At 45.3% G+C, this 15,141-nt stretch overlaps 2 protein-coding genes and 1 long non-coding RNA gene across 9 annotated transcripts in view; all 3 read right to left on the reverse strand.

Annotated features, from left to right (window-relative positions):
• The window catches only part of LOC135101757 (nascent polypeptide-associated complex subunit alpha, muscle-specific form-like), a 190,186-nt gene extending 186,331 nt beyond the window's left edge, over positions 1 to 3,855 (reverse strand). For 6 of the 7 annotated variants that reach the window (XM_064006044.1, XM_064006043.1, XM_064006039.1 and 3 more), the window contains exon 1: positions 3,741 to 3,855. The gene's annotated coding sequence lies outside the window, so the exon portion shown is untranslated. The other variant, XM_064006042.1, reaches the window with a different exon arrangement.
• A 2,260-nt stretch (positions 3,856 to 6,115) lies between these two features.
• LOC135102069 (uncharacterized) lies at positions 6,116 to 9,198 on the reverse strand. The gene is made up of 2 exons (XM_064006751.1): positions 8,665 to 9,198; positions 6,116 to 8,265 (listed from the first exon to the last, which is right to left on the reverse strand). Exon 2 carries the CDS (start codon positions 8,244 to 8,246, stop codon positions 6,357 to 6,359), a length of 1,890 nt encoding a protein of 629 aa, XP_063862821.1. The 5' UTR covers positions 8,247 to 8,265; positions 8,665 to 9,198; the 3' UTR covers positions 6,116 to 6,356.
• Positions 9,199 to 11,448: 2,250 nt separating this feature from the next.
• Positions 11,449 to 14,661, reverse strand: LOC135102070 (uncharacterized). The gene is made up of 2 exons (XR_010269511.1): positions 14,523 to 14,661; positions 11,449 to 11,657 (listed from the first exon to the last, which is right to left on the reverse strand). It is a non-coding gene; the product is annotated as an uncharacterized LOC135102070 (long non-coding RNA).
• Positions 14,662 to 15,141: the final 480 nt, after the last annotated feature.

Here is a 15,141-nt window from a genome sequence, read left to right on the forward strand (position 1 = left end):
ATGTTCACACAAACAGCCTCTTAAGGACCAACAGGGCTGCTGCTGATTGTTTTTCCTTCATGTTCATTTGATCCTTTCTCCTCCTCCTCCTCCTCCTCCTCCTCCTCCTCCTCCTCCACGTACTCCTCTTCCACTTCAGCCACTTCTTTCTCTCCCGCTCCTCCCTCCCTCCTCTTCATTTTCTTCCTCGTTTCCATATTTCTACATTTTTATCTCTCCCTCCATCTCATTCTGCTTTTCCGTTCGTAAAGAAAGAGAGGGGGAGAAAAAAGTGACTGTCTTTTTACACGAGAAAATATCAAGAGAGAGAGAGAGAGAGAGAGAGAGAGAGAGAGAGAGAGAGAGAGAGAGAGACGGATAGACAGGAAGATAAAGAATGCAGACGAACAGAAATAAAAAAAAAAGACAGGAAGATCCAATCATTTTTTTCTTTTCCAGATTTCACTAGTAACTGAGAGATTTGGATAGTAAAAGAAAGTAAATGTAGGACTCAAGAGGAAAAGAAGGAAGGATTGAAGGAATGAAGGAAAAAGAGATGAAGTGTCTAGAAGTGAGAGGAAGGCATGGAAGAAGGTAAACAAGAAGAAGAAAGAAGAAAAGAATGAAAGTTGGGAGAAATGTAAGGTATAGATGAAGGAAGGAAGGAATAAGTTGAAAAATAAGGGAAAATAAGGAAAAGGATATATTGGAGGTAAGCAGGAAAATGAAAGAATGATAAGAGAAAAATAAAGATCAGGAGCACGATAGAGAGAGAGAGAGAGAGAGAGAGAGAGAGAGAGAGAGAGAGAGAGAGAGAGAGAGACCCACATACTTACTCACAGACTTCAAAGGTTCAATCACCATCTATTTTCCAGTGTGGTGGAAAGAAGCATTCCTTTTCTTGTCTGTTTATCTTCCATCTTGGCGGCATATATGTCTGTCTGTCTGTCTGCTTGCTTGTCTGTCTGTGTGCCTGTCTGTCTGTCCATGTCTACCTGCCTGTCTATATCTGTCTGTCTGTTCATTTGTGTTTGTTTATCTGTTTGTTTGTCTGTTCATGTTTGTTTGCATGTCCGTTTCTGTTAAAAATTTGCTTCTGTTTATCTGTCTCTCTGTTCATATGTTTTTTTTTTCTGTCTGTGTTTGGTTGCCTGTCTGTTTGCCTGTCTGTTTGCCTGTCTGTCTTTCTGTTCATCTGTGTTTCTGTTTATTTGTCTCTGTTTTGCCTATTTGTCTGTCTGCCTCTCTCTCTCTCTCTCTCTCTCTCTCTCTCTCTCTCTCTCTCTCTCTCTCTCTCTCTCTCTCTCTCTCTCTCTCTCTCTCTCTCTCTCTCTCTCTCTCTAATTAAGACGCGCCAGGCCTTCAACCCATTACCAAGCTAATAGTAGACCTGAAACAAGATGAGGCACACACACACACACACACACACACACACACACACACACACACACACACACACACACACACACACACACACACACACACACCACACACACACACACGTTTTGCACTTCTCGGTCTTTTTAGTACATGGAAATTAAACAGAAAAGATTTAAGTTTATGTCCTTGTGGTTATTCTTCGTCTTTTCGCTTGTTTTTCCATACTTTCTTTTTTTGATTTTCTATTTTAGTATTTTAGTATTATTATTATTTTAGATTGGTGCTTTAATTGTTGGTTGCTGACTGATGACTGACTGAATGAGTGATTGAAGAAGGAAAATAATTGTGTTGTTTCATGATTTGCATTATTTTTGTTTGTTTGTATGTTTCCAGAATTTGTTTTTCGTATATATATATATATATATATATATAATATATATATATATATATATATATATATATATATATATATATATATATATATTATTATTATTATTTTTATCATAATTATTACTATTATTATTCTGAATTTGTGTGTGTGTGTGTTTGTGTGTGTGTGTGTGTGTGTGTGTGTGTGTGTGTGTGTGTGTGTGTGTGTGTGTGTGTGTGTATGTATGTATGTATGTATGCGTTTAGCCCACTTTCAACAATGGGGCTGATAGTGTTCCCCATCGCCATTGTTTATTTACTGATTTCCCATAACGATAACCGATGAAATAATTAAACAGCGAGGAGGAATAAGGTCACACACACACACACACACACACACACACACACACACACACACACACACACACACACACAAAATATCATGGGCACCTTTGTTTTATCCTCATTTTCTCTCGTTTCTGGTCTTCTGTTTTGTTTCATACCTCCCATTCCCTCCTCCTCCTCCTCCTCATCCTCATTGCCATCACTATCCACAGATGAAACAGACAGTAAATAAGAACTTACTAAACAACGTAGAAAAAAAAATTCCAAGCTTTGCCATAACCTTCAAATTAGGGGTCACAAACTCTCCTCTTCCCTCCCTCCCTCCTTTCCTTCCCTTCCGTGGCAGTTCGCACAATACCTGTACTTGTAATTCAATCAACCGTTTCTAGGCAACAAGCACTGCACCTGGTTTGTTATCCCGTCAATGTGTTCCCTCCTCCGCCCCCCCAGCAACACACACACACACACACACACAGAGACACACGTTCCCTTCTAGAAGCAGTATGTGGCCAGTAACACCTGCCCCTCTTTTCCCCTCTATTGTCCTGTTCCTCTCTCTCTCTCTCTCTCTCTCTCTCTCTCTCTCTCTCTCTCTCTCTCTCTCTCTCTCTCTCTCTCTCTCTCTCTCTCTCTCTACAAGGAACCACCGATGTTTTGTCACGTTTCCCTGCGGCATCCCTTCAGATAAAGGCAGCTCGGAGTCCAAAGAAGCCAGATGAATGAAGCACAGAAAGATAAACCTGCAGTGCTTCTGATCACTTGTACATTACAGCAGAAGACCCTTACGAGGTGCGCCCCCCACTCCACACACACACACACACCTCTGCAAGGGATAAACAGCATCTGGGGACGTGGACGCAGCGCCGCACTCCCTGCCACACTCCCTCTTTATACATGAACGACAGAGGCTACTGACCACCAGCCCCTCTCAGCCACAGTCCGCCGGAACGAGCCACCACGGAGACACGGCCACACCAGGGGCAGTCCTCAGCCTCACCCCTGCCTCACATTCCTCCAGTGCGTGGGCCCGGCACCTTCAGGCACTACACTCGCACTCTGTGGCCTCCGTAAGAGCGTGGTGCTGGAGGGCAGGTTTTAAAGAGGGGAGGCAGTGCAGGGCCGCGTCGCCAGCACTAAGGTGGTGGTAGTGGCGGCCGCTCAGGTCCTGCCACATCGATCGCTACTCACATGGAGGGAAACAGCCAGCCAGTTTTGTCTCACCCAACTGACGCAGGCCACCAGGTGCAGGCCACGGGGACATGCAGGGTGGGGCTGTGTTCTAGGCTCCTGCCAGGCCTGCTCCCGTCAGTGGTGCACGGCCGGGTGTTCGTGATGTGTGGCTCTCACTCACCGGCTTATGTTTGTCACTCATGGCTAAGGGAGAGCCGCCCAAACACTGGCGTCTCCACACCTCCGACCAATTGCCTCACACCCTGACAGTCTTGTTTTACTGATGCTTACAGCCATTTTTTTCTGCAATGCGTGCTTGCTGCTCAGCTCTCCGAGGGTACAACAGTCCGCACACACTTTTCTCACAAACCAGGCTTCCCGAGGCCCCCTTCACTCTGCACGCCCCACCAGCACACGCGCCACCGTTTTCACTTCCCGAAACACACCCCGGCGATCTGGTGTGTGCCTGCGAGGGAGCAAGGTGGAGTGTGACTTACCGCGAACCAGGGCGGGGAGAGCAGACCCCGAGCGTGCTGTCACCACCACCGCCACAACGACACGCATCTCCCAACCACCACCCGCCTCCCTCCAGCGGCTCTCACCCCCCCGAGCTCTCCCTCCCACTGCGCTCCCTCGCTCGCTCTCACTATCGCCATCGACCTGCAGCTACATCATTTTTCAAGAACATCATTACACGTTGCTTCTCGGTGTTTGTTTTGTTAGGCATGGGAGGAATGAATCCCTGAGGGCGAGGAATGAGGGGAGGATGCGTCCCAGGCCATTGAGTCGTACGTGCGGCCGGCGGGGCAGTGCTGTGGGAAAGAGTGTCGTACAGCATCCCAGTGCCTGGTGCACCCCGGCAGTGGCACTCAACTCGATGCAGGTTTTAGGGCTGGTGGCGAGCTGCCGCCCTCGACTCAGCGTGACGAGCGATGCTTTGGTCTGTGAGGTGGAAGGTTAGGTTAGGTTAATTATTTTGAAATGTTATGTTAGGTTTTGTCATTATTAGTTATCATTCATGCTTAGTTACTTGTTTTAGTTATTTAATTACGAAAGCTTCAGTATCTAATTAATATGAATAGAATTAGTAGATATTATATATAATGTTCGGAGTTCCTTTTCCTGTCGTAATTTCTATGTTTTCATCCGTAGTTAGTTATGGAAGCTTCAAGTGCATGTAGTACGAATGAAATTAGTGGAAATTACATGTTCGGAGTTCACACATGTTCCTGCTTGGATATGCGTCACTTGTATGCACGCACCACTGGGTCGTCATCACACGCCACACAGTAGGCAGGCACCAGCCAGTGCCGTCCTCTGTTGGCGCTCCACGGTGACGGGAAACTCATCTGACATTTGAGTAGATCCTGAGCTAGACAATGGAAACACCCGAGGCACGAGTTTGTGTAATGTTTTTTTCTCCTTCATGTGACGTGTGTGTGTGGTCAGATTATTTCTTGTTATTTGTGATCATCATCATTGTTTTTTTTTTCTTTTTTTTTTTTTTTTTTTTTTGCTGCTGCTGCTGCTGCTGCTGCTGTTGTTGCTGGTGACAGTATTGGTACAAGTGATGATGATTCTCTCTATTTGTTTATTTCATAACTTACCGTGGTGTATAATTAGGCAGCATCATTTCTATGACTTGAATAACAAACCCTGCCGGTGTGTAATGAGCTAAGTTTCGTCGAGCAAAATAACGAGCAGAATAAATGGTGTCATTATTATGGAGGTTGGGAGGGGAGGGGACGGGCGGGGCGGGGCGGGGCAGGGCAGACTGGGAGAGGATGGAACAGGACAGGACTGGACGATGCTGGGTGGTGTGGAGCGGGACGGGGCGGGGCGTGGTGGCCACCAGCAAGGCGGCTCGTACGTACGGAACATTAACGTGGCAACTGACGAGTTAATGCAGTGCATTGTTCTTCTCTATAGTCACAGCCGAGCACTGGTGTGGATGAGGGGTGGGTGGGCTTGTGCATGGGGAGAACAGGGCGCCGTGTTCCGGTGGAAGGCGCCCAGGTGGCAGGGAGTCGCGCCTGTGATGAAGTGAAGTAACAGTTTATCACGAAGAAAGGAACGTAAACAAAACTAGTTGCCATTTCAGTATAATTTCTTGATATTGCTAAAATAAAACTAAATGAAAAAATTTTTAAATTTCATTACCAAGACAAAGTTTTCTATTTTTTAAACTTTGAACTGAAAGTAAGGTATTTATTTCTCATTTCACAAGCAGAGCCAGAAGCGGTGGTAGTGGTGGTAGTAATGATAATTTTGCTGGAATCGTCATCAGAATTGTGGTAATATTAAATGTAATTTCATATACGTGGCCAATTTTCATGCTGACACAATGGTGCTTTCTTTATTACGTTACGGTGACAGAGCACGACGGAGGGAAAATAATGGTTTACAATTAATGTGTTAAATGTTCCCACAGATCAAGGCAAATGGAGGCTGGGCTGTCAGGTCAGCGGGTCACTGCGTCGCGCTTTTCCACCAGTGGTCTTCAAGATGCGCCTCCAGACCCTTTACTGGATGGCAAGATTCCCCTTACTGCATCGCCGCTTCTCATGAGTAGGTAAGCCAGTGATGTGTGAGCCAGCAGTGGTGGACGTTATCACTCGTGTTGCTCGGAGTCCCGCGTGATGGTTACTCGTGTGCGGGAGGCAAGTACACCACTCGACCTCCTCAAGTCCTGAGACACATATACATTATGTTCGCTTGTGCAGGAGACTTGTAATAGACTCGTGAAACAGTGCGCTAAGTCAAACTAAGTCGCAAAAGCAAAGAAAAGAGGAAAAAATTAGAATACAACATTCGTAACGAGAAAGGACGACATCCACAAAATTCAGGGCATCGGAAAGTAAACACGTTCTTGTTATTTACTTATTGTATTTCCTGAAATACATGATATCACACTCAGTCATCGCTTACTGGCTGGTCAGCCTCAGTCTCAGAATCACCTTTGAGTTTTGTTGTTTCACCTGCTCTCTTTTCATATTACTGGGAAAAATAACACTATCCGTAATGAATTGAAGCTATGACAGTTATGTGTCGCAATTATATGGCCTCAGAAGCAACTAAAAAAGAAAAACAAGTCTTATGGGTCATCAGAGTGGTCACATGATGTCTACGCATCGGCCGTACAGCGCCACAAAGGTGGCTCTCTGGTCCGACGTGAGCGGCCACGTGATGATGGAGGACAGCGTGGCGAGGGCGGGGCAGGCACGCACCACGGCGCCCACCAGCCCGGGAGACACAGCCGGCGGCCACTCCAGTCTGAGGGAGCGAAGGGCGGGGCGCGGGCGGGTCAGGACGTCATCCAAGTATTGTGCAGTGGGAAGGTCGCCGTCCAGGATGTCCTCCTCCTGGTAGTAAAGCCAAAGGTCGGTGAGCTGGGAGGCGCCGTCCAAGAAATAGGACGTGAGCTGTGCGCCGAGCTGCCAGACCGAGGGCGTGGTAAGGGGAGGACGCCTGTTGATCATACCGAACACGAGGGTCAGCTGGCGGAGGTGGGGGAAGGGCGGGCGGTGGGTCAGCGCCTGGAGATCTCCTCGCGCTTCCAGGTTTGCGTTAATGACATTTAGCACCTGCAGGTGAGGGCAGCCGCACGCCACCGCGGAGATGACGTCGTGCGTCACGTCCCACACGTCTGACACTCGCAGTTCTGTTATCCTGGCGAGGTCGAGGTGCTTGAGGGCAGAGCCGAGGCACAGAGTGAGGCTGGCCTGGTGCAGGATCAGTACGTGCAGGCTTGGCAGGTGTCCTATCACTTCGGCCAGACACGGAGGACCTACCAGGTTGAGGACCCTGATGTGAGGACACATCCTGGCAAGGTGCAGCAGGTGGGACGCTGGCACGTACACCAGCTGGTAGCCAATGGCCCGCTCGTGCCAACATAGATCCACTCGCTGCAGCCCAAGATGGCGCCCCGCCCCTGCTTTCATGGCCCCCGCTCCTGCATCCCTGGGGGGCCGCAGCTCCAGGATGGCATTGGGCAGCTCCTTATGATACAACACTTCGAGGTTCCCTAAAGATTCCAAGAGATGGATCACTTCCCTCATCTCACTGTTGTGGCCGAAGTTGAAGAGCCAGAGGGAGGCGAGTTTGCCGCACCGCCCCAAACTCGCCAGCTCATCTGATCTGTTGAAGAGGTCTCCGTTGTAGACTATCTTCAGTTCCCGCAGCGCGTAGCAGTGGCGGGCCAGGTGACTAACGGCCCAGTGATAGGAGACACGGGAGGAAGGCAGGAGTGAGAGGGAGTGGAGGCGCCCCAGCGTCTGCAGGGACAGCGCGGCAGCCGCCACGTCCCTCTTGCTGCTTGGCGGTACAGTCACTTCCAAGACCTCCAGTCGTGTGCACTTCATTAGCTGGTCGAAGAGAACCTTCACTACGCTGCACGAGTAACGCTCGATCGCCACTGTCGAGAAAGACAATAACTTTGCACCGAATATGTACTCAATTGTTTTCCCGAGAACCTCTTGGTCCATTTCTTTGAATCTGATTTCTGATATAACTCTGTCCAGAAGACACCTAGCATAGGTGGTCCACATGGAGGGGGTTAGGTAGCAGAAGCAGCGTCTCAAGGCCTCCAGCTTGTCTGAGTCGAACACACCCTGCTGGAGGGTAAGGTCATCCCTGCTGCCTTGTAGGTGGCCTGGCGGCGGGGAGCTTGTGTGGGAAGAGGCGCCCCCGTGGGATGGTCCGAAACTTTTTCGTCTTTTCCTTGGAGCATCGACATCCTCGTCGTGTTCCTGTTCTCTCTCGCGTTTCGCTCTCGCTCGGGTGTAGTACACATGTTGGTGTTCCTCCGTCTTTGCTTTCTTGCTAACTGGACAGCCATCGCAGGAATGAGCACGTTTTCTTTTACCTCTGCAGCGAAGTTTTCTATGATACTCCTCGGATTCTCTTTCTTGCCGCAGAATGTTACTCAAAGCGTCTAAGGTTAACTTGCAGGTCCTCTCTCTCACCAGGTCCTGCAGCGGGGCTGGCCTGCCCTTAGTCGCCATTGCAGCGGCTGGTGACCAACTAGAAAGAGCAAAATAACTAATCAGCTACAGAGTAAATACACACATCTAGATATAATTAATTATTGTCCTGCTACATAAGAGGAATATTATCACAAGTACAGCATTTCCTTACGACTTACACCTGTTGCATATAATACCATATGATTATCAACTTCATATCAGTTTTACACATATTTGCACAGCGTGACGGAACGCTCAACACAGCTGGCACTGTTCACTATGACGCAACATCGTGCCTGCCACTACACCACGATTGTATTAGTCCTTGGTGCTGCCTGTTCGTTTTCCCTGTCGCAGAGAGAGAGAGAGAGAGAGAGAGAGAGAGAGAGAGAGAGAGAGAGAGAGAGAGAGAGAGAGAGAGAGAGAGAGAGAGAGAGAGAGAGAGAGAATTAGTTACCTGCATCAGCGGTGTATGTTGACGATTAGAAGACCATAGGAGGATGTATGAAGGCTGCAGAATGACAGAGACCGAAGGGATGACACTTGAGGGGGAGGTGTGTGCTTGTATACCATGAGGTAGGCCGAGGAAACACCCAAAACACCCCCAGCCACCCACCACAGCAATACTGAGGCCAACACTCCACTCAGAGTCTGCTGCGTGGCCACCTTAGCCTGATCCTGCCCCTCCGTCAGTTCTGTAACACTTGACCCCAGCTCCCTTCACTGCCTTGCCCTGTGTGTCTACAGCAACTCGTGGAGAGTGATGCGTGGGAAGTCGAGGTGTTCTTCCTTCACGTGACGCAGTAGATGTGTTTTGTTGGTGCGCGGTGGTGGTGGTGGTGGTGGCAGCGTGCGGCAGCCTGTTTGGTAGTGCTATTTAAAGCATTCTCCTCGCCCACCTGAAGAGCACCATCTCATGTCTATGTACTATTGTCCTTCATTTTTAACACTTTTCCTTTATTTATTTATGTACACACTCTTTTCTCTTTATCCCATCTGTACTTTAGAAGGAAAAAAAAAACAGCAATTTTCCCTCCACGACCACATTCACCAGCCTCTTTATCTTTGTAAATGTGTATATAAGCTTAGAAAACCACAAGAAAAAAAAGAGGGGGCGGGTTTAATAAATAAATAAATAAGTAAAAGCGTGTGAAGATTAGTATGCACTTGTAAATTTAGATGACGAATAAATGTTTTAGAATGTGTCATTGACGTAGGAACGGACGTGTAAGTGTTTGATAATAGTAAAGGTCAGACAGCAATGATTAAACTTCCTGTATCTTGGTTTGATACGTAAAACACGTACAGTAGATATTTCGAAATACGTGAAAACATAAGAATTTGTTAAATATGAAAATGTATAGTTGGATATATTGGTATTTTATGTAAGACGGGTTCAGGCCAAGTGTAACAAAAGACAAAGAGAAAAAAAATGAAGATACCTGTCCTAAAAGAGGATAGTCGAAAAGAATGTAAAGAATTATGGTGATATACAGTATATAAGTAACTCTACAGCATATACAGGTAGAAATGTACTAATGTGAATCAACAGCATGGACCAAAATTCTGAACCCATGACAAATGTACGATATCTGCGTATATCTGCGTATCAATTATTGAAGTAGACTTATCCAATACGGTCTTTGTCAATATCAGCACTCGTATTGTATTGGAGTGACCAACATACCACGCACAACATACAGGTGCACAACACTGCTGCCACACATATGTAAGCTACGATAATGAGTATCCATATTTTGGAACGCTTTGGTCTCATACAAAGACTATTTTCAAAGGCAGTGGAGATAAACAGTCAGGTTCTCAAGAGTATTTTCCCTATTGATGACGCATAGTCCTCGTTCAACTACGCTAGAATCATGGCAGCACAATTGAAAACCCCATTAACTTCCACCACATCCTTTTCAAAGTAGTCGAGACAAGATACTGGAATCTCGTGTCAAATGCTTAGTTGAAGAAAATTACAATAGTTTACCTTATAATAAAGCTGTTTCTTTGTATTCTATGTTTTCTGTGGTTGTATTTTTAGCATAAGCTTAAATATTTTGCTCGAGGTGAGAAAATGTTTCTTCTTTCCTCCCTTTCACTTCCTCATGGGTCAATGTATTTTAGGAAGCTATTAACTAAAGCTAATTATGAAACGCAGTGGGAAATATCAAGAAATGTGAAAAAATAAAACGAAAAGAAAATAATAAGGATAAAACCATTAAAAAAAAATTAAAAGAATGAAAGGAAGAAATAACATTGACAATATCTGTGAACTGAAGCAAAAAAAAAAATGGAAGGATAAGTTTAAAAGGAAATTGAAAAAAATGATACGAAACGAGCTAAAAAAAAAAAAGAATGAAAAATGTGATGAAAAAACGGAAAAAAATCGGGAGACTGAAGAAATTTTTTAATATTATTTTTAGTAGTAGCAGTAATAGTAGCAGTAGTAGCAACAGCAGCAGCAGCAGCAATAGTAGTAGTAGTAGTAGTAGTAGTTCGCTCCTATCTACTTGTACATTCATTCACGTTTCAGTATCATTATTGAGACGTGCGTAATGAGGAACTTCCCAGATCAAACCAAAGTAGCGGTGAACATAGCACAGACCATCTCTGGATCTGGTGAGTCCCAAGACCAATGGACTAAACTCGTCTCTCGGTCGTGGTCAGTCCGTCCATTAAAGTTATTCCCGCGTTCATGTAACTTTTTCCCTGCCAAGATGGTTCAGATTGTTTTGAACTAAGCATTATGGAGGGACCGGTTGTTGAGAGAGAGAGAGAGAGAGAGAGAGAGAGAGAGAGAGAGAGAGAGAGAGAGAGAGAGAGAGAGAGAGAGAGAGTCCTGAAAAAGCAGAAGTGTTGGAAGATTGTTTTTCATTTATATCATGATTCCAGACCTGTACTTTGAGGTGTTTGGGACTCGTAAGCACTATTTTCAAAGGCCACAGAGATAATAATTAAATCCTCATATATCTTTTCTCCTCTTAATTGTGCAGAATCCTTGTTAAACTATCACTGGAATCATGAACGCACACTTGGAAACCACCAGCATTAACTGCCACAAGAGCCTGTTAAAATTAGACGAGATAAGACGCAGTAATACGTAAGAATGCATTGCTTAGGAAGGGAAAATGAAGGGAGGAAGTTTGAATATAATACTGCGATACTCTCTTATAACCTTGCACCAGCTCATCACAAGTTATCCCCATTCGCATCACAAACAAGTCACTTATTAATCTGGTATTTATTCATTTATTTGTCCCAGAAGATGCATACATAAGAATCGATAGTAAAAACTTGCCAAGATGCATCAACCTTCGCTGTGAAATGTCAATGGCAGGTGTGTGCGTAGATGTGTTGACCTTTAGTTTTCCTGCCTCTCGCTGACTGGCGGGGGAGGCGCGGGCTTCCAGGTGAGCTCAGTGCGTGCAGCCGATAGTTTGGTATCTGAGAAGAAGAAATGAAGAGTAGTACGTTACAAGAGAAGCCATATGGAGGTGATAGGAATGAGAAGAAAGAAGAGCTTGAATAAAGTGGAAAGCCTGCATTAAAGAAGACGTGAGAAACAAAGGAATATAAGCGAAAGAATGGCACAAGTCAGAGACACCTGGAAGAGGCTCATTGTTATTAAACAGCGACCCCGAATAGGGATTTAAGAAGAGAAGATTACTGCGTCAAGCTGAGATGGATTCCGGAAATGAGCAGGAAGAGAAGATAAAGCGATACGCACTACTTACAGATGTATGAGGATGATTTATGAAAAGTACAAGCTTGATAAAGTCAAGAGAGAGAGAGAGAGAGAGAGAGAGAGAGAGAGAGAGAGAGAGAGAGAGAGAGAGAGAGAGAGAGAGAGAGAATTGGTTCTCAAATAGAATGGTAGATGAATGGGATAGACTCAGTACTCAGGTTGCTAGTGTTGAGTCATTAGGGAGTTTTTAAAAGATCAGACAAGATTATAGATGAAGACGATAGCTGGAATTATGAGGTAGGTATGTTTCATACTGGGACTGCCACGTGTAAGCCTGAAGGCTTCTTGAAGCTTCCCTTATTTTCTTACTTTCTTTAAAAAGCGCTAGGGTGAAAAAAAAAAGAAAGAAAGAAAATCAAGCCGTGTACCAAGTTAAAGTTCATATGTACTAGTAAATTTAGGTGATTAAAAAACGCTTCAAAATGTTTCACTGTATGCATAAAAAGCAAGATGTTTTTTTTTTTTTTTTTTTTTTTTTTTTTTAGGGAGCAGGTCAAGGAAAACAGATTATAATTCGGAACGTTATATATATATATATATATATATATATATATATATATATATATATATATATATATATATATATATATATATATATATATATATATATATATATATATATATATATATATATATATATATATCTTAGTCACTGTTTATAGCGTGATATGATTATTGTTGTTGTTGCTGCTGTTATTGTTGTTGTTGTATCTGACTTTTCTATTATTTTCCCTCTTTCCCTCATTTTTTTTTTCCGTCTTCTTTTTCCTTGCCTCCTCTTCCTCCTGCTCTTCTTTCTTGATACATAACACAGGCTACTCTGCGTACATACATGTAGCCTGACCTCTGGGCGTGTACGTGTATTCCTGAGACGGGACACTGCTTCTTGGCATCAGAGAGCCGCCAGAGCACGGTGGAGGAAAGTGTTGTGTTCGTCATGTGAAGCCACTGCATGTTTCCCTTGACTTTCCTCAGAGGGTCAAGCACACAGGGCCCGGGTCAAGTAGCAGGGGCAGCAGGTTTCCCAAGCTATCAGTGACGTGTTTAAAAATGATATACCAGTATTACACTTTATCAGTTAACGAATGCGGCGTCGCCATAGTAACTTGCCACAGGATCGAAGAGCCTTTCATTCTATTTATAGTCTCGTTAAACATACTTATGGCGTTTATTTATTAATTTATTGATTTTCAGAAGTGGTTGACTCGAGTGGGGATTGACGTTGCTGAGAATGAATGAAGGATATATGTTTTTTTTTGTTTTTTTTTTTTTAACGGAGGATCGAAACTTATTCTTTTTTATATTCTCCTTTCTCACCATCTAACACACGCATAATTTACTTATTTAATTTAGTTTGTTTATTTATTTATTTTTTCTTCCCGTTGTGATTCTCTCGGATGAAAAATTATTGTTAACGGACAGAAAGGAAGTTAGCCAGACAGCCATTACAAGCCAGTGAATCCCAGGAAACATAGCGCCCCACTGCACCCTCTGCGTGACCCGTGAGTGACCCGAGGGACGACCTGCCTCTGTCTTTAATCACCGGCACCATTCAGGCTGCGGGGGCACGCCGGGATTGAACTGTGAAAGAGGAGCGCCTGTCTGTCATGTGTTTAACCTCGCGGGACAATACCTCCCATCCCAGCCTAACATTGGTCACTCTCCTCGCTCTCGACGTGCGATACGCCCCTCCGCTGATCGTCGCGGGTTTTCCTAAGACCGTATTCTTAACCACTGGTGTCTTACCTCCCCTACTTTCAATATTAGCAAGGAAGTTATGGGGGTTTTGATGGCGTTTGCGTGGTTCCTGCGGTATATTAGTAAGGATTCTACATTATCGATAGCAAAAACACTCATGGAAAACCCGACACATCATCTCTGTGCGCTCTAAAAACAGTCGTTATGAGAGAACAAAGCGTTTAAGAATACGGGCCCTGGTTTCCTTCTTGCAGCAAAAAGGCACCGAGTGTTCCCAAGCCCCGCCGGTTCATGGGTGAGTGTAGAATGTGTAGTGTTCGCAATCAGGAACGTGGCGTGTGCGTGATGAGCGCCGCTGCTCCTAATCATGTCCATATTGTATAATTAAGCAGGATTGAATTTTGTAATTTACATAATTAATTTGAAAACTTTTAATGAATCATAAATGACAGAATTAAAAGTCACATTGCATCCAGACACCGCGAGTACGTACGTGATGAAGTGACGGCACGGCGACTCCCTGCGTGCTGTGTTCTGTGTGCTCTGCCTGGCTGCTGGGGGGACGTGTTATGAGCAAATATGTCATTGTTTCTATGTCACATCTTACCTCTATTAAATTCAATTCATATAGTGACAGTGAGTGTCATGGTGATCAGGTGAGGTGTTCTCAGCAGGGCAGCAGGGGCTGTGAGGCTGGAAGGGACGAGGCTGTCCTGCTAGAATACCCGCAGCAATGCAGGTAACAATACACTGCGAGGTTCAAGTTGAGAGTCACCGCCCAAAAGTAAAGGCAAAAATATATTTCTACTCATTAGGATTAGTGTTAGGATATGGTACCTTTATGATAAGCAATGCAAAGAACTTACGTTATCTTTCAGTCCTAGACGAAGGCGCGGGTGTGTGTACGGAGTGTCCTTAGCCATGCGTGCAGCGTGGCGGCGGCAGGGCAGCAGGACTGAGGGTGCCAAGCCATCGAGACGTGCTGTGAATTTCAGTGACACCGTGCCCTCCCTTCCGCCCACCCGCGAGCCTCCTGATAAAGACCTCCACGCCTTCCCTTATCATCTACAAAGGTATTTTTTTCAGCTTGTATTTACTTGGTACTTTTTCACCTTTCATTTTAGGAGTTATGGAGATTACATTCAACATGTATGTTTTTTTTTTTTTCTTTTCTTTTCTTTTAGTCCTTCCTTGTGTATGTTGTAAGTTATCGGGGCAGTGATGGCAGTATTCAGTCGAGGAGTAGTCAGTGGTGGCGTCCCGAAGGCCACCAGCGGGCGACGGCGTGGTGTTGGCTGTGGCGCCGTCTGCTTTGAGGCGCTGCGGTGCGTGGTGGAGAGGCTCGTGTGTGCTCGGCCGCGGGAACTGCACGAGGCCCGGGGCGAGGTGGGAAGGGGAACGATTACTGCGGTTGCTTTTGGTCTGACAGCGGCAGCGATCGCTTTTTATCGCAACAAACGCTGTAACTGGTTCTGTTGCCAGTTT

Source organism: Scylla paramamosain, chromosome 7 (genome assembly GCF_035594125.1).
Source record: "Scylla paramamosain isolate STU-SP2022 chromosome 7, ASM3559412v1, whole genome shotgun sequence".
Lineage (NCBI taxonomy): Eukaryota > Metazoa > Arthropoda > Malacostraca > Decapoda > Portunidae > Scylla > Scylla paramamosain.

What these genes read in the sequence shown, in the direction of transcription:
- LOC135102069 (XM_064006751.1), bottom strand. Translation starts at nt 8,246, where the DNA reads ATGGCGACTAAGGGCAGGCCAGCCCCGCTGCAGGACCTGGTGAGAGAG.